At 54.1% G+C, this 24,509-nt stretch overlaps 1 protein-coding gene across 1 annotated transcript in view; it reads left to right on the top strand.

Annotated features, from left to right (window-relative positions):
- Window positions 1–23,732, top strand: part of Jph3 (junctophilin 3) — a 52,270-nt gene extending 28,538 nt beyond the window's left edge. Inside the window, exons 3-5 of the mRNA XM_041650136.1 lie at window positions 14,396–14,520; window positions 16,998–17,881; window positions 22,304–23,732. Coding sequence (XP_041506070.1) covers window positions 14,396–14,520; window positions 16,998–17,881; window positions 22,304–22,384 — 1,090 coding nt within the window. The 3' untranslated portion in view covers window positions 22,385–23,732. The remainder of the gene's footprint in view (window positions 1–14,395; window positions 14,521–16,997; window positions 17,882–22,303) is intronic.
- The last annotated feature ends 777 nt before the right edge of the window (window positions 23,733–24,509 follow it).

Genomic DNA, 24,509 nt, shown 5'->3' with positions numbered 1-24,509 from the left:
GTGACCCCTAGGTCTCATTGCCAGGTACTGGCCCAGGCCTTCCACTCTACAGGAGGCCATGATTGTGTCCTCAGCATGGGCTCCAGCATGCAGGGTTTCTACTCATGGAATTTTTGCTGGTGGAATTCCATGATAATCTCCCTACGGAAGGTGTGTGTGCGTACGTGCGTGCGTGTGTGTCTGCAGCTGTACAGATGGTTCAGTGGAGTGAGAAGCACGTTCAGCTCAGCCCTGGGAATTTCGCAGCACTGCCTCTGGTCCTGGCCTTTGAAAGTGTCCACCCTCTGTGTCTTTAGTGCTCCTGCCCCCTCCAGGTTCAACGCTGGGGCCTGTGTTGTCATTCATAGACTAGGATGGGCTCTGCTCCCTATGGGATACCTACTGCCACCTCTTGCCTTGGAATCAAGCAGCCAAGCGTAGGCTTCCCTTTCCCAGGTTGGAGGTAGAAGGGAGAAACAGAGGCAGTGATAAAAGGAGCCGAGTAGGATATGGAAACAGCTCACCGACCTTGGCCTCCAAGGCTTAAAGCTGTGTGTGTGTTGTGTAATGCCTGATTCTAGGGTGTTTTGAAGTATAACTGATAACTTGGGGTCTCTCCAGTCTGTGTAGCACACAGCCCACCATGGAGTCAGGTGTGGTTGCAAGGTTAGCTCAATCTAAATGTCCCTGAGCTAGCTCCCACTGCTGGAGTGGACAGCAGGCACAGACAGCATTGGGGCTCTCTCCCCATGGTCTTGCTTTCCTCTGTCCTCGATGTTACTATCCAGAAAGTTCTCAGCGGGAAGTAGCGGAGCCTGGCAGGTGTGTTTGCTCATGCACCTGAGAGTTCTCAACCTTTGCAGGAAGGAGATGCCCGCTCACTCCCAGCAGCCTTAGAGACATCACCTGGAAGCTCCCGGGCTCCTCTACAGCCTGGGATTAGTCGCTTTTCCCAGAGCTCCAGGGTAGAAGAGCTGGTTGCATAGTTCACTGTCTGTCATGGTGGTGGTAGCTATCAAAAGCCTGAGGCTGCCAGGGGAACATCATGTCTACAGACAGGAAGTGGGGCTGAGTTATCACCAGTGACCCACTTCCCCAGGCCAGGCTCCACCGCCTGAAGGTTCCACAGTCTTCCAAAACAACCCAAGTACCCAAGCAGCAGGGATCAAGTGTCCTAAGGGGGGGAGAGGCAGAGTGGGAAGTGCCCTGTCCAGGGGCCTGATGAAAACCCAGCACCTCAGCCAACCCTGAGATAAAGCCAAGGCCATCAACCCACCTGCTTAGTGCCCTGTCAATGGTGTCAGTGCGTCCTGCCTCCACTGTCCACTCCCAGAACAACCTCATCACCTCAGGTGCAGCACTCCCCACTCTCTCTCTGTTCCCAGTCCTCCCCACTCTCTGTTCCCAGTCCTCCCCACTCTCTGTTCCCAGTCCTCAGCGCAGAACTAGAATCTGCTTCCTGTCCCTGGACTTCTCACATAACCAGCATCCCACCCCACGAGGCCTTCCGTTCCTATCACACTCTCAGCGGCCATTCCTGTTGGTGATCAGGTGATAGTCCATGTGTTTAATTACCCGCTCATTATCCCGTGGATGCTTGGTGTGTCTCCACTCTTGTCTGCTGTGGATAAGGCTGACTTGGATGCTCATGGACCTATGTGCCGTTTTCCCGAGTTCCGTGGTGACTTTGCTGATCTGTTTGTACAGCTGCTGGGTGACGTGGCGTGGATCTCTCTATTCCTTGCCGGCGCTTGGTGTTGGCTGTCTCCTCTATTCGACCATTCCAGCGGTTGGGAAGTGGTGTCTCTCTGTGGGTCTGTAGTTCAGACTGGCCTTGAACTGTGATCCTCATCCCTCAGCTTTCCTCGTCATCCCTGATAACAGATGGTGCTAAGTCTTTTTCTGTGTTTATGGATCACTTTATACCTTACCTGAGGGAGTCGCTCAGTTTGGTTTTTCAGTAAATATTTGCAGCCTTTGAACGTTAAATCCATGCAAGTTGCAGCTAGGCTCCCTGGCATGAGGCTGAGCTCTTCAAGAGCACAGTGCTGCCCAAGATGGTGCCTTGGAGCACACACGAGGACACTGGCAGGAGGGCTCCTTCAGGAACAGAGCCATACAGTTGATCCCGCGTGTTGACTCACCTAACTCGGAACCCTCCATGCAGGCCTGTCTTTAGTGACCTCTGAGACACGAGGCAAGGGGAAGGAGGCAGATGCTCCAGCAGGCAGAGCCATTCCTACAGCAGCCCAAGGCTGCTTCAGCGCAGGACCTGTTCGTGCTGGGCAGAGCTGCTCACTGAGGTTGAGCGCCCAGGTCTTCAGTAGCCCCCCACTAAACATGATCTCAGCTCATGCCGTGCTCTCAAGAGGGAGGAGAGAGAAGGCACAGTCACATTGAGAGGACACCCAGTTGCAAGAGAGGCTGGGAAACATGGTCCTGATCCGGGCCACGGGGCCCAAATAAGTGTTGGTGGCTTTAGTCTAATGAGAGAGAAGGGGTCAGCACAATGGGGAATCGACAGCCACATTTGCACCCTGACTGGGGCAGTCACTCTCAGGGCCTGTGTCCCTCAGCCCACCGTCTCCCCTGGGTCTCTGGCTGCCACACCTCTGCATGGCAGCTGCCCTGTGGAGCCCCCTTGTTCGCTGAGCAGAGTCTGCCCATATGTCACCTGGGGCCTCCAGGTTGGTCCAGACCGGATCAGGTAGATGTTCCACAGTGAGGAGTGATTGTGGGTGGCTGTATTAGATTTCTCCAAATCACAGAGGTAAGGGACAGCCAAGGCCTGCTGTCCCCAAACCTAGGGCAGATGAACAGCTGAGGCCTTCTGTACTCTGGCTTTTCCCTCTGAGTATGGCGGTTAGGATATTCTGCCTGTCACCAACCCTTGTCTCTGTTACTGTGTCTCTTCATGTCTGCCTCTGCCTCTCTCTCCTTTTATCTCCCTCTCTCCCTTCTGCACTCTTCATCCCAACTTCCTTAGCTTTCTCTGTCAATTCGTCCCTCCATTCCCTCTCCTTTTCTCCTTCTTTCTTTACCTGTGGATTCCCGCCATGGAACCAGGGTGGACACAGTGAACTAAGTCAGAGTCTTTACCACCCGACTGACAGACACATGCGGGGCCTTTAGAAGGTACCGGCTCCCAGCACGTGGAGGAACGTGTCACCTCTGTATTGGCTGAGAGACGGCCTCACTTCCCCAGCCCCCAAACTGAGGCCCATTGACAGGACTGGGCTGCCATGGGAGCCCGCTACCTTCCACAGTCCCGAGGCCTCCCCTCCCCAGCCCCAAGGCTCTGTTAGTGATTTTCCCAGCAGGGCAGCCTGATGGCTGGTGCCTTGAGAAGCAATTAGGTGAAGTGGCTGAGGAAGGGAGCTATTACCGGCAGGGCGCCACAGCTGCTGTGACCTCAGTTGCCACTTAGCTGTGCCCAGCTGGAGCGCCCACAGCAGGCCCAGACACCCCGCCCTGGCGTCGCAGCCTGCCTCTTGTGGAGACCAGCTGTTGGGGAGGCTAGGGTGCTGGGCTCAAGGCTATCATTGATTGGACGGCAGTGGCTGCCTAAGGCACTGGTTAGAGAAGGGTTAGAAGGCCAGATCTGGGTGGGAGGTGGGCCTCTGTTGTTACAGGTTCACCTGTTTCTAGGGGAGGTTGTTTGTTGTCTGCACTTTGTTGGCTTAAAGCTCCGGAGGTAGGTTTTCCCAGATGCCCCAGCATTGTGTGTGTGTGTGTGTGTGTGTGTGTGTGTGTGTAGTATCATGTGTGTTCACATGTATATGCAAGTGTGCTCATCTATGCCTCTGTGTGTGTGTAGATCAGAGGTCAATGGTATCTTCCTCCATTGCTCTTGACCCCTGAACCATCTCCCTAACTCTATGGTATTTTGTTTGCGATTTTTAAAGATTGTGATGAAAGCAGCCAGGGAGATGACTCAGCTGGCCAAGCCCTTGCCTCGCAAGCTCGGGAACCTGAGCTCAATCCCTAGAAGCTCCATTAAAAAGGCAGCCGTGGTGGCTCACACTTGTTCCCAGCACAAGGGTGGTGGAGGCTGGGGTCCCTGAGGCTCACTGGCCAGCAAGCCCAGTTTAATCTGCACTCTTGGGCAGGGAGAGAACCTGTTCAAAAAAACAAGGTGTCTGGACGGTGGTGGCACACGCCTTTAATCCCAGCACTTGGGAGGCAGAGGCAGGCAGATCTCTGTGAGTTTGAGGCCAGCTTGGTCTGCATAGCTAGTTCCAGGACTGCCATAGCTGTTACACAGAGAGACCCTGTCTTGAGACAGACAAACACACACACAAGGCAAGGTGGACAGAAACTGAGGACGAGGCCCAGGGCTGATCTTTGGCCTCCACATACATGTGCACATGTGTGAACACGTACACATAAATATAAAACCCACAGAACAAAATTATCCTCTTAGCCATTGTTAAGTTCATGATGTCAAATACATGCAACCATCGCCAGCATCTTTCTTTAGAATGGCGTCTCTGTGCCCAGGGAACATGGCTCCCCTCTCACTCCCAACCTGCTGGCCATCATAAAGCTGGTTCTTATGGGATGGCAGGGTTGAGGAAAATGTTCTTTCCCTTCAGTCATGACTGGTGGGACACCTGCTCAGACAGGAGAGAATCCTGGCCTTTCCCATGTCCAAGTTCCAGCAGTCCCTCACTACCTCTGCACCCCTGGCTTCCTGCACCCTGTTCTTGTGGCACTAGGACTCGCCACCCAGCCCAGCTTTCCGTCTAGCCCCGTCACAGCAGCTCCCCAGCAGCCCCCACAAACCAGTGTCATTTCCAAGTTCGTGGCTGCTTTCGTGGGTGTGTTCTAACCCTGCTGGATTTTTTTGTTTTTGTTTTTGTTTTTTCCATACAGGGTTTCTCTGTGTAGCCCTGACTGTCCCAGAACTGTAGACCAGGCTGGCCTCGAACTTACAGAGATCTGCCTGCTTCTGCCTCCCAAATGCTATGATTAAAGGTGTGTGCCACCCCCACTTGGCTGACCCTGCTGTGTTGTTATCAGCTTCCTTGCCCTCCTGTGTCTCTCCAGCCCCATCCACACAGCCGTGTAATTGAATGGTGTTGTTCACCTGTCCATGCTGTGATGTCCAGATGTGCAGACATCTGTTTTAGCAGCGTCCCTGTTCTGTGGCATGTGGGGGGAATGGCCTTGCATTGTAAAGTCACATGGAAGTGTCAGGGGTTGAAAAGAAATGCCTCCCACAGGGACCTGAACTCTGGGTGCTGGCCAGACCTGGACTCCTTCCAAGTCTTGGAGCGCTTGAGGGATACGATGAGGAGCTGGAGGCAGGTGGAGGTGGGCTGATGAGGCAGGGAGGTGAGGGCCTGTCACTGGGCTTACCCTAGGCATACACCCCATGGAAGGTTGTTTCCCTCGCCTGCCTGGGCTTGTCCATGTGTTGGCGGGGAGTGAAGGCTGAGCTTGGGGTAAAGGGCCAGACCTTGTCTGGCACTCTGGGCCCTCCCCACACCTCCCAGCCTCCTCCTGTGGGGCTCACCTGAAGCCTGTGTCCACTCATTCATTTTGTTAGCTGCTTAAGTTTTGAAACAGACTCTTGCCATGTCATTCTGGCCAGCCTCAAACTGACAGTAATCCTCCTGCCTCAGCTTCCTGAATGCCTGGCTGTCAAAATCAATCTTTGTGATGTTTCCCTTCATCCTCCCAGATGCTCTGCTCTTTTATATAATAGAGGAGTTAAACTTTCTTAGACACAGACAAAACCAGATAAAGCCAGCCTCCCTGCCTCTGCCGGCTCAGTAGTGCCCCCACCTGGCGGGTCCTTACGCTGTTTCTCGAGGTTAACGGATGACCAGGAGATGGCAAGCTCAGCTGGCAGGCACCTAGCTGGTGCTCATCTAGCCTGGACTGCATGTCTCCTCCACAGAACCGGGACCCCAGGCTCTGACACAGGTTCCCCGTCTGTGTCTTATGGCACCCCTACATCCTGCATGGGCCTGTAGGGTCTAAGACCCATCTCGGGCAAGCGCTTGCTCTCCCCACTCCTCCGTGTGTGTCCTGCGTCCTGTGTAGATAAAGAGGCAGACACACAGCTAGGGCAGGAAGGTGGCTTGAGTCTTGGTTGCTCATGGTTACAGCCATGTCATTCATCTTCATCTTCTGCCCATCACTGGGTGTGCAGCTTGGTGGGCACCTGCAGACTGGTCAAGTTGGAAATGAAGGTCTCCTGAAGGCAGGGGTGAAGAGTGGAGCCTGGTCAGGAATCTTGAGAGTGTTCTCGTGGCTGGATGGGGCGGAGTCAGTTGACAGTCATTCTTTGGCCAGTCAGCTTGCGGGGAGGAGTCCAGTGCAGCACCCCTAAGTTCTGTTCACTCCAGTCTCTCCCATCACACATGGGGAAGCCAGGACTCCCAGGGCAGAACCGTGGCTTAGCCAGGCTCGCAGCTCCTCACTGGCATAATTGGACCCCTGCCTGGTGTCTGTGTGCGCTTTATGGCAGCCAGCTGAGTGCTGTGTGTCAGGGTGAGTCTTAGTCCAGACCTGCACTTTGAGGGATTCCAGGTGTCACCTACACTCACACATCAGCCCCTCTGGGCTTCTGTCTTGCTGACCCTGGCAAGCAGGTGGCGCCCAATGCCGTTCCTCTCAGACAGACACACAGCAGCCAATGCTGCTCTGCTTCCTGCCCCCGTCTGGCCCTCATCTCGTCCCACGCAGAGTGGACCAACTAGAACCTTCCTCCCCAGGGTAATACTTGGGTGCCTATCCAGGACACCTGAGTCAACTAGCTGCCCGAGGCCTGTGAGTTGCAAAGCTGCCTTGCCTGGATGACTTTGGCTGGTGACCACACAAAGTCCAGGAAGGCTTTGACTGGTCCCACACATAAGGTCTCGGGGGGGGGGGTGAGCCCCGGGGCCCCCTTGGAGTCCCTTTTGCGTTCAGAGTGCTGCCCCAACAGCCAGCTCATGTCATCGGGTTCTGAGACACCTTCTTTGAGCTTCCTTTGCCAGTGACTTTGCAGGTGGCCTCACCTTGCAGATGCTGAACCAGCCAGAGAGGCAGAACCCAGCCAGCCCTCTTCCCCTAGGCTCAGACATCATGTGCAGGGGCAGGGCCTGCAGAAACTGGACTTGACTCAGTGACGGAGAGCCTGATGCCCCACCCTGTCACACAGTCCACAGCAGCTCTTACCCCTGTGAACCCCAAGCCTAAATTCCATCCCTGTCGGTGGACGTGGATTTTGATTGTCATGGGGGCTATCATCAGCTCTGAAGTGGCCCTGGGTACCTACTCACTCATGTCTCTGACCCCTCAGCTCTTTACCTGGTCCATCCTCAGGTGCCCAACTCAGATCTGCAGACAGAGGCAGCGTCTACAGACGTGGAAAGCCAGATAATTTGATTTCTGATGAACGTGAGTTTCGTCTTGTGTGAGTGTGTAGAAACCCCTGATTTCCCTATGCCCATAAGGCCTTGTGAGGTAGGCTGCCTCGTCATCTGCCTGTCACACCAGCTAGAAGGCTGAGGCATGCACCTGGTCGCCCGTCTGCAGCCTGGCAGTGCCAGTGCACACTGCAGCAGCCAGTGCTGTGCCAGGGACCCCACAGCTGTCCCTGTTGTTTCCTGGGGCTCTGTAGCAGAGGCTCGCTGGCCGAAGGCTCAGTGCAAACCGGTCTGGACAGTTAGAGGGCTGAAGTAGGAAATGCAGGTCCACAGAGGACCACACTCCTCTCAGGCTTCAGGAGAGTCCTTCTTGCTTCTTCCAGCATCATCCATAGCATCCTTGGCATCTTTTGGCTCTTGGCCATACCAATCCAGTCTCCGACTGTCTTTACATGGCTTATCTCTGAAAGGTACCCTCCTCCTCACCCTCTTCCTCCTCCCTTCTTTTCTGTTGTTTGTTTTGAGACAAGGTCTCGTGTAGACCAGGCTAACCAGATTCTGCTGTAACTGAGGCTGACTTCGAACTCCTAATCTTCTTGCCTCTGCCTCCCAAGTGATGGGATTACAGGTATGTGTCACCATGCCTGGAATGAAATCTGTCTCTTTTAAGCACACTGGTGGTGAACTCACCTTAAGGTTCTCCCTTTTTGTATTTGTTTGTGTGTGTGTGTGTGTGTGTGTGTGTGTGTGTGTGTGTGTAGGTCAGAGGACAGCTTGGAGGAGGTGATTCTCTCCTTCCACCATGTGGGTTCTGGGAATTGAACTTGGGTCATCCGGCTTGACAGTTAGCCCCTTTTACCTGCTAAGCCATCTTTCTGGCCTCTCTAGGTTTTCCCTTTAATCATATATACAAACTCTCTTCTGAATACTGCAGGTCATTCATTGCAGGGATGGGGGAAGAGGAAGGTGTATCTTTTGGGGGGCCACCTCGTCTGGTGTCAAGTAGGAACTGAATGAGGAGAGTGGGCATGGGGTGACACCTAGTGATGCTGGAGTCGTTCCCAGCCATGGTCCCTAGCCCTCTCTCTGGCGTTGGCCCAGTAGACTGGGATGGGCTGTGACTGGGCCTCCCGGCCCTGCTTCCACACCCCACTCCTTCCACTCCCTGGATGTCAAGTTCAACTCTGGCATGAACTCCAGTGTGCTCTGGGTTCTGGTCTCCAGAGACCTCGTGCACATTACAAACACCTCATTAATCCTCTCAGAGGCCCCTGGAGGCCAGGCCGCCATGACTTTGCCTTTGGAGGACTCGAAAATCACAAAGAAATGGCTCCTGGCAGCCCCTGTTTCCTCTTTCAGGAAGCTCCATGTGGGTGAGGCTTGGTGTTTGAGTGTCTACCTCATGGGTGGGATGAGCAGGGAGCTGAGGTCCTACACAGGAGGGACAATGACCTCCATGTCCAGCTGTGGGGCAAGGAGTCAATGAGGAAAAGGCCTTGGTCACATTTGAATGGCTACTCAGTGCTACACCTGTGCTGTGGGAGCAGGGTTCTGGGACTTTGGACCCCAGCCCCATCCCCCTCTGGCTACTTGTCTGCCATCTGAGCCATTGTTGATCCCCTATAGTTCTTGGGGTGACCCAGACACGGTACTCAAGCTGACACTACTGGAAGTGTCAGGAGCTCTGTCCCTGCTTCGTGCTGCTCCGATGGTGAAAGAACTGGGTACCAGGTGGCATTCAGGCCCGGGTCTCTGGCAAACCCTGTTCAGGACATTAGTTGTTTTTTTTTTTTTTTCCCCAGAAGCCTGGGTACAGAGTCAAAGCTTTGATAGACATTTCTGCTATAACCTGAGGTCCTCTGAGGTCCTTGGTTTCCTTTCTTCTGTCAACAGTTGTGTTTCAAATCCAGATCTGAGTGGTGGAGCCCAGGGCAGCCACAGGCCTTCCAGTCCTGCTCGGGCACTGCCTTCCTTTCCCCCTCCCCTCTGCCCCCCCACACTCTCTCCTGACACACGATTCCACTTTTAACTGAGTAGAGCAGAGTCACCCAAGATTAGATGTACACTTGGCACTAGAAATGGCTGGAAACAGGTCTAGGTTACTGTGGCTCCGTCCACACACGTGAGGCTTCTGCTTTTACGTAAGCCCATGCCTGATCCTCCCCTGTATTCCTGCGTCCAGGATCCACCTAGCTGTCCCCTGGGGGAAGACCCTGAGCTCAGCCTGGTGGGAGGACTGCCCTCTTCAGTGGGTCTCTAGGCTGTTCCTCGTACAGTTTGCATGGTTTTCCTGCTATTCCTGGGCACGGGGGTGGGCTGTGGGGTGAGGGAAAAGAGGGGGTGCTGGATCTAAAGATAGATAGGAGGCCTGAAGGTGAGGGGAGGCACCGGAAGGAGGGTGAAAGAATGCTTAAAAATCGACCTGCCTTTGCATTTCTCAGGCTTTCCGAGCTCCTAGAGCCCTGGGGTTGTCATGACAACTGAGATACATCCTCTCCATCCTTCCCCACACACAGAAACTGGTTGGTGTGAGTGGGGCCTTTTCTCTGACTGGCCAAGAGCTCTCTGACCCAGGCAGACTCAGCATTGGAGGGGATGAGCCTTGGCCCAGCTTACCTTCCTAGTAACTGTTTCTCTGCCTGTGATGCGGGGTGACCCCTGCAGCCTGTGTGTTATGACAGCAATATTCTGAGCAGAGCCCTGCCCACGAGGAACCTCACAGCCGCTAACTGCTGTTCCTGCCAGTAAATCCTTGTCCTCTCTTGTTGGACTGTGTATATAAAGTTGGTTTTCTAAGCCCACCTCGGAAGCCAGCCTTGGTCTTCCTCATCTCGGCATCAGTGGCACTGGTGAGATTCCAGACAGCAAGGAGGTGTCCACAGGAGGCCGTGCTAATAGGGAAAGCGAGGAGGCCATGGGGATGTGACTTTCAGATGGTGGCATTTAGCTGATGCAGATCATGTATGGTGTTCATTGACAGGGCCAATTTGGGCTCCATGTGGGGCACAGGAAAATGGAAATCTCTGCCTCACACCTCACTCAGAAGTGAACCCCAGGTGTGCACAATGCTTGTGTATGAAGCACAAAGAGCTCGATTCTTGACTACATGAAGCCTAGCTCCGAATTCAAACTGCCGACCGTGGCAGTGAACACTTTTTGTCTCAGCACTGGGGATGCTGAGGCAGGACTGCAGGTTGGAGACCAACGAGATCCTTGCCACAAAGCAAGAGCCTGTTTAAGGCGAGGATACAGCTCACCTGTAGAGCGTGTGCCTACCTATACAAAACCCTGGGCTCAAACACCAGCACACCATCAGACAGACAGTCAACCCAACTACCACACACCAAGCCCTGGGTTCAACCTCTCGTACTACATAAAACCAAGTGTAGGTGTTGCAGAGATGGCTCAGTGGCTAAGAGCACTTCCTGTTCTATCGTGAGGACCAGAGTTCAGAGGCCTTCTGTCTCAGAGCATGGTGGGCGCACCCCTGTTAGCCCAGCATAGCGGTACACCTGTGTAAGCCAAGCAGTTGTAACACTGAGGTAGGAAGGTTATGAATTTGTGGCTAGCCTAGGCTACAGAATAAGAGCCCTTCCTGCTGCTTTCTCTCTCTCTCTCTCTCTCTCTCTCTCTCTCTCTCTCTCTCTCTCTCTCCCCCTCCCCCTCACTCCCTCTGTGGTCCCCAAAAGCCTGCCTGGCCCTTCCAGGGTCTGACTTCAATGTCCAAGCATCCATGATGAGTCTGGCCAGAGGAGAGGAGAGGCATGTTTTACTCGTGACACTGGATGGATAACCATCAGTGATCTGACTGATCACCTGTGTGTCCTGGGCACCCAGCATAGGCTCCAAAGATGCCTTTAGGGGAGGGTCAAAGGCCTTATTGAAACACGTGCTGAGGAATCAAAGGGTTTGCATCTTTCGGTCGGCCTGGGTCTCCTGGCAATCCGCTCTTCCTTTTTTCTTTCTAAGAGAGACTCACCCATGTAACCCGGTGATCCTCCTGCCTCAGCATCATACATGTTTTTTGTGATAGGAATGTGAGTGTGCCACCAGCTTGCACAGCCCTACAACTGTTACTTCAATGGCCTGAGTCCGGCATCGCCTGCTGGCTGCCCCTCAGTCCCAAGGCTTTCCCTCGATCCCCACCCCACCTCCTTCCTGCAGCTAGCTCCTCACCGGCCCCTCCGTCAGATGACTGGCCCTTCCTGGCTTCTGGTCGATCTTGGTTTCCTCTCTCCAGGTTGGATTCACGAGTCCTGGATCACATTAGCTGCCTCTCAGTTGCTTTGGATTTTAAGTTGCCACCTCCTCTCTGGGTGTCTGAGCCTATGCTGAGGGCCACTGGTACAACTACGCCCATACACAGGGCACCCATGCTGAGGACATGTGGGTACAACCATGCAGAGGGACCAGCAAGTGATGTCGGGTACAGGAGAGCCCCTCACAGCTTGAGAGCATCCTATCCTGACACTGCAGCCAGACCTCACAGGCATGAATTTAGACAGTGGGAACCCCCTTTGGAGGTTGCTGTCCCCTAGAGTACTCCCTCAGGGCCAGGTCCTGCGAGTCTTATTTAAAATTACCCTTTGCCGCGTGGGGTGGAGTCTTCGCTACCCGGTGCTCATCCCAATTGATTTTATTTTGGGGTTGGCACGGTATATTCTTTTTATGTATGTGTGACATACATATGTAAATATTCACACGGTTGGTGAATTAATGGTGTTTTTACTAAGTGAGGATGTGGAAACCAATCACAGCCCACAGGTATGTCAGGAAACTGAGCATCACCAGAGGAGCACTGTGAGCCCAGAAGGGTGAATGGAGCTGTGTTGTGAGTGCCAACATTACTGGACGACAAGCTCTGAACTACAGCTGTCAGAAGCTGCACCTGCGCAGAGTGAGCCCCGTATCCTAGCTGCCTTCTGTGGGCCTTGGGGGTAGGCACTCTCCCCTGCTCCCCAGGACACCTCAACTCAGCAGCTGCTCTGTCGAGGCTATGTTCTGCCCTGGGACACTGCAGACCCTCTGTGGGAGCTGGGGGAACCTTGCAGAGAATTTGGGACAGTTTCCAAGGTTGCACAGATTCTCGGGGAGGTCATTCCAGAGTGCCACGAGCTATGTTGGGATCACAGAACAGGACAGAAGGGGACCCTAGCTAGGGGACATAGGCTGTCCTCCAAGGTCCCTGGGCAGTTTCTGCAAAAGAGTCCTGAAGCCAGCAGCTGTCCTGATCCATTGTTAGTAATAAATCAGGTGTTGGTTATTATATACTATGTTATACTATATTAGTGGGTCCTTCTCGGTTGCAATGACAATTACCAGATACCCAAGTAATATTCTAGAAGGTGTAGTTTTCTTATGTTCCATGAGATATGAGGTCATGGCTTTGTTGAGAAACAATTGTTTTTTCCCACTTCTAGGAACCAAAGTGCTTTAAGGGATAGAATTTTATTAACACTACATTTTAGCATGGTGGGTTTTCTTGGCCTTGCACAGGCTCCTTGGTGTATGGCAGAGAGCAGGAGGTCGTAATGCCTCTGGAGTCACATTAGAGGAGAACCTATGGGCAGGATTAGCATCCAAGTTGCCTGCTTCCCTTGGGCACGTATTCATGGCTTGGCCTTCCACGTCTGTATCTGGGTAGCACATTTTCTTCTAACACAATCATTTGAAAAATGAAGCATCAAGCTGCAAACGTTTTGAGTGTTTCAGGAGTTAGCGTGGAGGCTCCAAGGCACAGGTGCGGTGTGTAACACATGGGAGCCCGGCTACTGAACAGAGATTGTCCCCCAGAGCTGTGTGAGGAAACGCTGTCTTCCATGCATTTGTTCTGGGCGCCCATCTCTGGGAGATGATGAGATTATTGGGGTGGGGCCATCAAGAACAGCATTAGGACAGAGCATGAGGGGACCTTCTCTTTTTTCAAGGACACAGCCAGAAGGTGCCATCTGTGTGGGTCTTCCCCGATAGCATCCTAACTTTGGACATACAGCCCCAGAACTGGCAGAAAGTTAACTCTGATTGAAAGCCGTTGTCCCCTATTGCTTGCTCCAGAGACATGTGAGGAGAATGCCACCTTTATCTCAGGGACTAGGGACCACTGTGTCCAGTGTTGGGGAGGTGGTATTCATGTGTGGCCTGATCCAGCCCTAGAGTCAGTATTCCGGAAGGGAGGAAGGAGGAGGTGATGAGGAGTTCTCCATTCTGCCTTGGAATTCCAGCCTCTGCTCTTACAAGGACAGGGTGGCCCTGTGGGACTCAGCAGAGCATAGCAGAGCTGGAGGAGTAGATACAGGTCCTGGTCTTCCATCCCCAGTGTCCTGTGTCCTCTTTGCCACAACAGGAGCTTCCCCACCCCTGGACCCTGGAGCGGGAGCAAACGGTTCATGTCACATGGACTCACTGGTGACCTGTTACCACTTCCACCCTGAGACAGGAGCTGCCCAGCTTAGCTTTCCACAGTGTGGCGTGTTCGTTGATAAAAATATGTGCTTAAGAATGTGTCCTGCCCCTTCCAGTGGACCTGAGTTCTATTCCCAGCACCCATGTCTAGCAGTTCACAGCCACCTGCAGCCCCAGGGATCTGACACCCTGTTCTGTCCTCCAGGGGCCCTCCCCAACATGCAGCATACATTCACACAGACACACATACACACATGTAAAAAAACAGGATGTAGGGGTAGCTGGATGGTGAGAGCACTGGCTGCCCTTTGCAGAGGAGCCAGGTTCAATTCCCAGCAACCACATGATTCACAGGTGCCTGCAACTCCAGCCCTAGAGGATCCGGTGCCCTCTTCTGGCCTCTGTTGGCACTACATGCACAACATACACACACACACACACAAAAGGCACCCATATACATAAAATAAAAAATGAAAAGGAAATATGCCACCCTATCTCCAGAGGCTGCTGCACGAAGGCTGGTTGGTTGGTGCCAGCCATGTTTGTTGAGTGACTTAATGAACAGGATCCAAGGGTAGACACCTCGGATCACTGCACAGGGTCCCTTCTGTGCCGCCGCTCGATGCTCACCTTTTGCCTCCTGTCTCCCCCAGGACCTCCCATTCCCGGGCCAAGGCTGAGGCAGCACTCACGGCCGCTCAAAAAGCCCAGGAGGAAGCGCGGATCGCCAGGATCACTGCCAAAGAGTTCTCGCCTTCCTTCCAGCACAGGGAAAATGGTGAGTTCTGCCTGAGCCGGTGGCTCTGAGGGGCAGGGCCTGGTGCCACCGGAGGGCTGATTGTGATGTCCCTTGCTGAAGCCGATTCAGCAAACACGTGGGTGTGTGTGGATGTCAGTGTCTTGATTCCAAGCCCCCAGCAGTGTGGACACTGCCGCTCCTCTTCTGGGTCCCTGGTGCGATTCTATAGCCATCTGCAAGGGTGGCTGGAGGGCTGAATCTAGTCTCATTCAGCAATTATTGTTGCTTGTTTCTAGTACAAGATTTTATTCTGTAGCCCAGGCTGGCCCATCGCAATCCTCCTGCCTCCTCCTCCTCCTCTGGGCTGAGTTTTATTTCATCTTCATGTGCACTCGATGAAGTGAAGACATTGACTTATGGCCGGTGGCTTCCAGGTTAGAGAATCTGAGTAGGAGCTTCCTTTGGAAGTCACTGCCCCTCCGGTCTGGGAGCTGTGTGAACACTACATGGAGGCGCAGCGCCTCTGGGGTGGGACAGTCAGCTGCCCCAGAGCTTGTGTTGTGCGCACCCATCCCCAGAACACCCAGTTCTACGGTACATCTCTCCACTTCACTGGGAAGCATCCTGGTCCCACTGAGCCTGAAGGCCGCGTTGAGGTCATGGTCCCTCCTGTCTGCTCCCAGCTCCTGTATACTAAGGGTCGGAATAGAAAGATGAGGGAGGCTATGGACTCGGGTGTGTCATGCCCATCTGTGTTCTCACACAGTCATGAAGAGGCCTTTGGGTCCAGGCTGAGGGTCAAAGCTCACGTAGAGGTACTGGGCCTAGCTAGGTCAAATGAGCCTTGCTGTCCGCTCTGTCTGAGGCTCTACCCAGGATCCACTCTGGTACCCAGCTGTGACCACCACCTCCTCTTTCAGGTGTTTCTGATGTAGAGGGGGAGGTGGCCATCAACGCTCTGCATAGTCTTCTCACCCAGCTGCTCCCAGCTTCAAGAGAAAGTCAGAAAAAGCCACGGTCCCCAGTGGAGGACCTGCCACCTGAGACTGAGGTGGCTCTTGTCTAAGTTGGCGGGCCACAAGCCCACGTTCAGACTGCTAGGCACCTGACTGACCCCCACGCCAGGTGGGCCACGTGTAGAATATGTAGATGGACAAGCGTGCTAATGATTCCCATGGGTCCCCAGCTCTGGCCCTGAATGCTGCTGATTCCTTCCTGGGGTCCTACTGTACTGCTCCAAGGAGCTTTGGTTGGAGGGAGGGCAGTACTGTCTGGGGCACTTGTGTGTGGAACGATGACCAGGGGATTTGTCCACTGGATGCTCTGAGAAGCCTGGGCAAAGCCCACTGAAGTCCGCCTTGGCCCCAGCTGGACCAGATGTGTTGTCTCTTTACGCTCGTGTATGGGGGCCTCAGAGCACTCAGCTGGCGGGTCCAGGGTGCTGCTTCTGTAGGGAGGTCTCAGCTGAGATTGTCTGACTCTCTGTTCAGCCTCCTTGAGAAACATCTATGAGGAAGGCCTCAACTCGCAGTACCTCAGCTGCCCCTTACTGGGATGGGACCAGACCGTGGGACTTGGCCGATGCAGGACCCCTTCCTGGCTGTTGCTCTCTGTGGTCTCTGGCCACGCCTGCTGCCTGGGAGGCTGCCATGGCCTTACCTCTCCAGGCTTGTGTGACTGCCAGGTGCCCTTAAATCCCTTCTGGGAGCCACTTGTCCACATCGGGGCATTTCCAAGAATACATTATCAGCCAGTGGGGTCCATGCTAGAAGGGGACTGGGTGCTGAGTCCCCTTCCCTGGTTCTCAAGGCTAGCAGCTCTTGTCTTCTCTTACAAAGATAAAGCTTCTGACTGCCTGAGGTCTTGTGAAGACGGTGGCAGAACTGACGTTTCCAATGGGTCTTGTTTCACAAGCTATGGCTGCCTCTAGTTCTAAAAACATTACCAAAGTGCTTCGGGGCAGAAGGATACCCTCCTATGGGCTGGCTGCTTGGGGAAGACCCTGCTAACTAGTCCCTCTGAGACTGCCTGAGGCCACTGAGATGGAAGGGGGTACAAGATGGACCAGAGCAGAACCCACGATACCCATCCCTAAAGCCTGCGTATCCATGTACCTAGGACACAGGCTGGAGAGAAGTACCAGGATTATGTCGCGGCTGCCGCAGGTTCCTTCTTGGTCTTCGTAATGGTCTTCCAGGGACAGCACATGCTTTGCAGCTAATTTTAACTGAAAATGACCTCTGTGGTGCTGGCAGCCAGGCACGAGCTTCCCTCTGAGGTGCTGGTCTAATGGGCAGGCGGCCTCACCCTTGTGAGGAAGGCCACAGGGCCACCTGCAGGCTCCTGCCCTGACTTTCCAGGTCCCTGATGTCCAGCCAAGGGACTCTGGTGACAAGAAGTGCCCAGGTTCTAAGGTCCTGCCAGGTGTCCTTGCTGGGCGACCCAATCCACACTGGCACAAAGCCTCTCTGCAATGGGCTCCGTGTAACCCCATGTACTTTTGTCTTCCACCCAAGGGCTTGAGTACCAGAGGCCAAAGCACCAGATGTCCTGCGATGACATCGAGGTGCTCTCCACCGGGACACCCCTGCAGCAGGAGAGCCCTGAGCTGTACCGCAAGGGCACTACCCCTTCCGATCTGACCCCAGACGACAGCCCCCTGCAGAGCTTTCCCGCCAGCCCCACGGCCACCCCTCCGCCAGCTCCTGCCTCCAGGAACAAGATGGCCCACTTCTCCAGGCAGGTCTCCGTAGATGAGGAGCGAAGCGGGGACATCCAGATGCTTCTTGAGGGCCGCGGAGGGGACTATGCCCGCAATAGCTGGGGCGAGGAGAAGGCTGGGGCCTCTAGGGGTGTCCGCAGTGGTGCGCTGCGCAGCGGCCAGCCCACTGAGGACTTCCGCACCCGGGGCTCGGGCCACAAGCAGCCTGGGAACCCCAAGCCCCGGGAGCGGCGGACGGAGTCCCCCACCACGTTCTCGTGGACTTCTCACCACCGGGCAGGCAATCCCTGTTCTGGGGGCCCCAAACTGTCAGAGCCAGACGAGGAGCAGCTGAGCAACTACAAGCTGGAGATGAAGCCCTTGCTAAGGATGGACGCCTGTCCACAGGACACGCACTCCCAGAGACGGCGTCACAGTCGGGGTGCTGGGGGAGACCGGCGCTCCGAGGACCGGGGCTTTGGGCTGCAGAGACTGAGGTCCAAGTCCCAAAATAAGGAGAACCTCAGGCCAGCCTCCTCTGCAGAGCCCACGGTGCAGAAACTAGAGAGCCTGCGGCTGGGGGACCGGCCCGAGCCCCGTCTGCTGCGTTGGGACTTGACCTTTTCCCCACCCCAGAAGTCCCTGCCTGTTGCACTCGAGTCTGATGAGGAGACAGGGGACGAGCTCAAGTCCAGTACGGTAAGTGCTGCCCGCCTTCGCAGGACAGAGGCGGGCCACCTCCTGGTCACTCTGCTTTGTGTGCATGTCCTGTCCAGGGATTGGGATGCAGCTAGTGTGGGCACCTACAGGTAGCAGACATACTCTGTCATAGGGGTCCCATTTGCTTTCGTCTACTTTGAGAAGGCTCCTTCCTCCTGGGATCGACCCTTTAGAAGCAGTGTGGGCGCTGGAAAGCTCCTGAAGAGGAACCGGTCTGCCTGGGATGGCATCCTGCCCCTGACTTGTTCAGACCTGCTGCTGTCGGTGGCTTGTTCTCTGGACCTGGACTAGAATAGGATGCTCTGTCCAGACATCTTTTCTTCCCCGAGCATATTCCATGTGTGCCAGATGCCAAAACTGGTTAGGGTCCAGCTCCTAAGAAGATGATTTACACGTGGGACAGTGGGATGGAACCTTGCAAGCCTGCCCTGCAGCCAGGCCCTCAGGTCCCCGCTTCTGTAGGCCTGAATTTATCCAAGCAGTAGGAGGTTGTTAGGAAGCCATAGCGTTGAGGTTCCTGGGCCCCATGACCTTTGGAGGTTTATCCATATCCCATGAGTTATATATAGGTCAGACTCCCAAACGAGTTCCCTTCACTGGACCCCAAGAACAACTCTTTGCCTGGCCAGACACCCCCTTATTTCCCTGCCCTAGGATTGGCCTTTTGAAGGAAAACAGCAGCCTCCCCTGGGCCAGAGAGGATGGGACATTTAAGGGGCCTCCTGGGATCGCTAAGCCCACCACTGGCTCCATGACTGAAGGCATGGGAGGGATGATGGCGACACAGAAGCTTGGTGCCCTTTGCACCAGTGGCCTCAGCGGACAGGGCCCCATTTACCTGCTGTGACACAGATGACCACCCTCCGGTGCCTGGGCTTTATGTGACAAACTGGGTTTCTGAGTATCTGGCTGTGTGTGCAGAGACTGCAAAGGCGCTCCCCACAGGAGTGCTCTGTGGGATGTATTTGTATGGGTCCACACAGAGACCCATAGGGACCCACTGCAGGGTTCGTGTTGCTGCTGCAGCAGGGGCCGCTGTCCCTCTCAAGGGACCTGGGGATGCTGTGGTTTCATCTGACAGCCCCAGCAGTCACTTGCCCCATGTGAGGTGTTTTCTGTGGCCCTCGATTCTCCTTGAAGTCACCGATTAACTGTCTTTCTCACCGCTGCGATTCTAAGATTCTCCTCTGCTCTGGTTGCTGCTGGGACCACAGCACTAGCTTGGGCCTCACCCTGCCGGCATACAGCCGTCTGCGCAGTTGTGCGCATGCGGAGTGTGTGGCTATTTCAGGAGCAGCACAGCAGTGGGCAGGGGGTGGGAGGTTCAGGAGTAGTTCTATATTTAGCCCACATCACTGTGTCGGCTTTTTTGGGTGCTTTAAGACAGAGCCTCTGGCTGGGAACATATCTCAATGGTAGAGTGCATTTGCCCAGTGTACATGCGGCCTAAGTTCAGGCCCCAGCACCACTGAACAGGAAAAGCGAAGTTTTAGCCACATCTGTAACCACAGCACTCTGGAACTTGCTACGAAGGAGCACCAGCCTGGGCTACATAATACGGCTGTCTTTAGAGGGAGCCCAGCATGGGAGATGCTGCGTGAGACTCAGGGCATGAGTTTGATCCCTGGAATGATGTCTTTTCTGTTTTGTTTTTTAAAACATCAGCCACAGTGGCACATGCTTTGTAACCCCAGCACTGGGGACAATAGAGACAGGCAGATCCTCTGAGGCCAGCCAGGCTAGCCCACTTGGTGAGCTCCAGGCCAGGGAGTGCCTATGTCCAAGTAGAATGAGGTGGGAGGCTCCTGAAGAAACCTGGGATTGTTCTCTGACTTCCATATGCATGTGAATACATGTTCACTCATGCATACACACATGTATAGATGTTCACGCATACATGCACACATGCGAACATCCACACAATGCACATATACATGCACAACCAAAATAAGTACCCAGAGTTCCCTAGATATGCAAAACATAGGAACTAGCCACAGGCTGGCCTTAAGTGTGGGGTGGGACAGCCAGAGGCTTACAGTGCAGGGTCCCTTTACCCTAGGGCTTCCAGCTGGGATGAGTGATCTGGGACATTCTCTCACTGCCCGAGGCCACCCGCACTCCAAGGGTAGAAATTGAAGAAAGAACTCAGCCCCACTCTGTGGTCCCAACATTGTGAGAAAGTAGGCAGGGTCTCTGTAGGTGCCATGCTGTCCTATGGGCCTGAAGGGAGGTCAAGCAAGGCAGATGGAAGGTGAACATGTCAGTGGTGACTGTGAGTGGCCTCTGGGAGGTTGACTGTCAGGCATTTCAAGACCTGGATGTCCCCTCCCAGCGCAGGGCTCTGTACAGTATGGCACATCCTGTGTTCTGGTCTGGAAAGGTGCCTTCTGATTGGTAGCATCACTACTTCCTTCAAGTTGTCTGGCAGTGGCGAATGGGTAGGAGAGACCCAGGGCTCTGGCTCATAAAGTTCCTGGCCCTGGTGAACTCTGTGGTCCTCTCTACACCTTCCAAGACCTTAGAAGCCTCACACTCCTCTGAAGTGATAGGCAGAATACGAGTCTCCTGATCTAGACTTACATTCCTGGAAGCAGCTACAGGCGACTCCTGGTGGTCAAGTCACTTTGTTGATGAGTATGGGCTGGCCCCAAAGCTGTCCTTCACCTCTGCCCTGTGACACACCTATGGGCTTGGGGCTTGGCTAAACATCCCAGAAGGATGTGGAGCAGTGGGCTGGCATCGGGGTGGGACCTACCCTTGGCCGACTCTAATGTTAAGGCCTTTCCCACTTCCTTGCAAGGCTGGCTCAGCCAAGATGTCATGTAAGTCCTTGTCATAAAAACACTAGAGTTCAAAGGTGACTCTACCCTAGCAAAAACAAGGTCCTGCAGGACAGGCAAGCCTTCTTGTCCCCTCCTGCCATGCAGAGCCTGGGTCTCCATCCAGTCTTCAGCAAGGTGGTAACAGGACAATGGGCTGGGTTTCTGGGCACTGAACTCAGGCAGGACTAACTATTGTTACATGATTAATAAAAACCCAGAGACAGAAATTGGGGTTCAACCTGAAAGCCAAAAAAGTAAAACAGCCAGTCACTGGCTCTTACCATAACCTCAGTCCGAAATGGCGATCCTGCCTCCAGGAATCTCAGAGTGAGACTGTGTGTGAGAGCTGTCTCCTCCCGTTTTATAATCCTCTCTTGTTCTAGGATTAAGGACGTGCACCACTACCACCTGGTTTCTATGGCAAGCTAGTGTGGCTACAGAGATTAAAGGTGTGTGTCACTGTGACCTGGTCTGTAAGCCTGGACAGTATGGCTACTTTACTCTCTGATTCTCTGGCAAGCTTTATTTATTAAAATACAAATGAAATGCCACTACCGAATACTTGGATTTTTTTTTTTTTGAGACAGTTTCTCTGTCTAGCTTTGGAGCCTGTCCTGGAATTCACACTGTGGACCATGCTGGCCTAGAACTCAGAGATCCGCCTGCCTCTGCCTCTGTGCTGGGGTTAAAGGCGTGCATTACCTTTGCCTGGCTCCCCAGGGAAATTTTTAAAGCCCTTGCTTTTTTTTTTTTTTTTTTTTGAGGTGGTTCAGTAGTAAAGCACTTGTCTAATGTGATCGTTAGCATCACAAAGTCAAACATGCATTTAAGAAACCTTCTACTTGGCCAGCCAGGTGGCATACACCAATAACCCCAGCATTCAAAAGGCTGAGCCAGGAGACTCAAGATTTGAGTTCACTCTAGCTGTTCAGCAAAAAATAAGGGGGAAAGCGCCCTGAAGCCTACCGTCTAGTTGAGAAAACTCCTTGGTCTATTATAAGCCAATGTCTCTGGCAGGCAAGGAGCGTATATACCCCTTTCGTGTGGAGTCTTGTGGGTCTGGGATGTGAGCTAGAAGGTGCACGTGTGGTCAGCAGGCTGGGTACCTACCGGTCTACTCAAGAGGATGAACTGCAGAGCTGGAGGGTGGGGCCAGATGTGCTGGCCTCGCACAAGCAGGCCTGGCTGAGACTTCTGCAGTGCTGGCTAATGCGCTTCTCTCTCAACTGCTGGCTGTCCAGGGCAGAGGCAAAGCCTCCTCTAGGATGGGCCTGTGGAGGCGAGGTGCAGGAGCAGGCAGCGTGATGGGGGTGACAGTGAGCAAGGCGGAGCTAAGGGCTTCAGGAAATGCTGGGGGAAACTAGGTACTATAGGTGAAGAGCAGGTGAAGATTCCAGGTGACCCCTTGGAGAGCTTCCCGCCAGGTTCACAAGAAAGATCAGTGTAAACAGCAAGGGTACCAGTGAGCAGCCCTGCAGGTAAGCCTTCTCGACCACGGCTGTGGGCTACTCCCATTTAGGCACCAATGTGGAAGGAGGCCCCGTGTTGGCATTGCTCTCACCTGTCTTCTCTGTTCCAGGGCTCAGCTCCCATCTTGGTCGTCATGGTGATCCTGCTCAACATTGGAGTCGCCATTTTGTTTATCAACTTTTTCATCTGACAAGATTGTTGTGACCATGGAAGCAATGATGTAAAAAGGGACGTTAAAAGCAAAACAGAAAGGGGAATCTTGACTCAGACAGCCCCATGACTCCTGTCTTTCCACGGAAGAACAACATGACTGGGTATCACTCACAGTATGCCTTTTTTTCTGGGTAATGTTTTTTGGATATTAGCCAAAATTCTTTGCTTGTATAACACGATGCTGTGTGGCATGGCAGGAGGAGGCCGGCATGCCATCCCTCCAGTGTGGTGTGAAAGGGTCCCGGGGATCTTCTTCGTGTTTCCTGCCAGGTGTGGAAGGTGTGAGAGGGGGCGCCTTCACCAGGGTGCCCGTCTAGCCGGGGGAGGGGGAGGGCAGCAAGGTAGCACAGCTGTGGAAAGCCAGTGGCTCTGCCCTCCTCTCTGGAGTAGCTGCTAGGAGTGTGGGCCCGGGCCCAGGGACAGGGACAGGGTATCCTGGCCTGTCTCCATGGAGTCTGTGCTGCGTACCTGTGGAGGGAGAGGGAAGCCCCTGCTCTTCTTCCCACAACAGACCATGATCCCTCTTCTCGGCACTGCCCCACGGCCCTCCTAAGGAGGCTGCCTCCCCACACTGAGTCTTACGGCAAAGTCTGTTCCCCTGCTGTCCTCTGCTCACTCATTGTTGGCCCTGTCCAGCCATCCTCCCTCCAGTCCCTGGGAGGCCATGCTGCAGACGTCCAGGGCTAACCCTGATCTTGCCAGGCACATCTAAGCCCTGATGACAAGGGGCTGTGGCCCACATGCCCCGGACAGCCTGACAGCACGCCTGGGCTGAGCATGTGGCGTTTTGCACCTAGTATGCAGGATGTATATTCAGGCTTCCGTGTCCCTGGCAGTGACGCCCCATGGAGGACGTCACCTCTCACTGACCTCCACGGGGTCTCACATCTTTGCACTGTGCCTGCCTCGACTACCCCGACAGATATGCATATTCCCTCCAGATGCCTCAGTGCTACTCCAGAGCGAGTCTGGTCCCGGGACAGGAATGTGGTTGAAGCCAGTGGCTTGAATGTCCTGGAGACTGTTGCATACCCAGCACTCCCGGATGTACGATGTAACTTGTTTCAGTCAAACAACAGGTTCCTCATGTCTCTGCCTTCTCTACCAGGGTTGTTCCCTCATCCAAACAAACGAACAAGGGATGCCAGCTTGACTGGTACCCGCGGCTCCGTCAGTCTTCTTGGGTGCAGCCCCTCTGTCTTATGGACTCTGCCTTGCTTTGCTCGTGTTCAGCTGTTCTCTGCTACCTTTCGAGCAGATTTCTTTACTACAGTGCACTGGATTGCTATATTTTTAACCAGAAATAAACTACAGATTAGAGCATGTTCCAGCGACACTCAGCTTTATTGTTTCCGTCATCCACCCTGTTCCCTAGCCACTGCCTGTCCCTTCTTCCAGGCTGGTGTGGATCAGGGGTCAGGGGTCGAGGTGGGGAAGAAGCTCAGCAGGGGCCCTGATGCATTTCTTGTGTTTCTAAAGGGTTCCATCTTTTTGTACAGCTTACTTTTCCATTCACTTTTTTTAATATCAAGAGGTTGCTGCAGATCTGGCGTGAACCAAATAAAGATTCCTGCTTTTTGCAGCCACGAGAGCTGTCCCTACTGGACTATGTGAATCGTAATTCTGTCTGCTGAGGTGAGGGGCTCAGTGTGCATCCCAGGAGCCACATGACCCAGAGGGGTGCCGACTCATGAAGGTGGCATGGTCACTCACGTCACCCTGGCAGATGCACAGCCTGCACGTGCCTAAGAGGCTCTCCCAGGGCACAGCACTCATCCACGCATCCGCTGTGACTAATGTTACCACAGAAGCAAATCCACAGCCTGGCACTCCTCTGGCAGCCTGCAGCACACGCAGCACAGTCAATTCTCTAGTCCTGGTGGATTCTAGGCAGAGGTAATGGAGCCCGAGATGCACACTGGGTCCTGGGGGCTCTAGCAAGCCGCCCTGCAGTGAAGGAGACACCTAAGGCTACTGTTCTCCCCTCTGTGCAGAGCCCACCTCCTCCCTGAAGGCAGAGGGGATGCAGCATGCTGAGCAAGAGGATGGTGGCTGGTGGGGACAGAACAGCATGTCGCTCTGGCTCCCAGGGTACACAGCAT

The sequence above is a fragment of the Microtus oregoni genome, unplaced genomic scaffold (assembly GCF_018167655.1).
Source record: "Microtus oregoni isolate MIOR12 unplaced genomic scaffold, Mior012 000004F_ref0000308, whole genome shotgun sequence".
NCBI lineage: Eukaryota > Metazoa > Chordata > Mammalia > Rodentia > Cricetidae > Microtus > Microtus oregoni.
The sequence above is the reverse complement of the archived record's forward strand: the minus strand, read 5'-3'. Positions and strand labels throughout refer to the sequence as shown.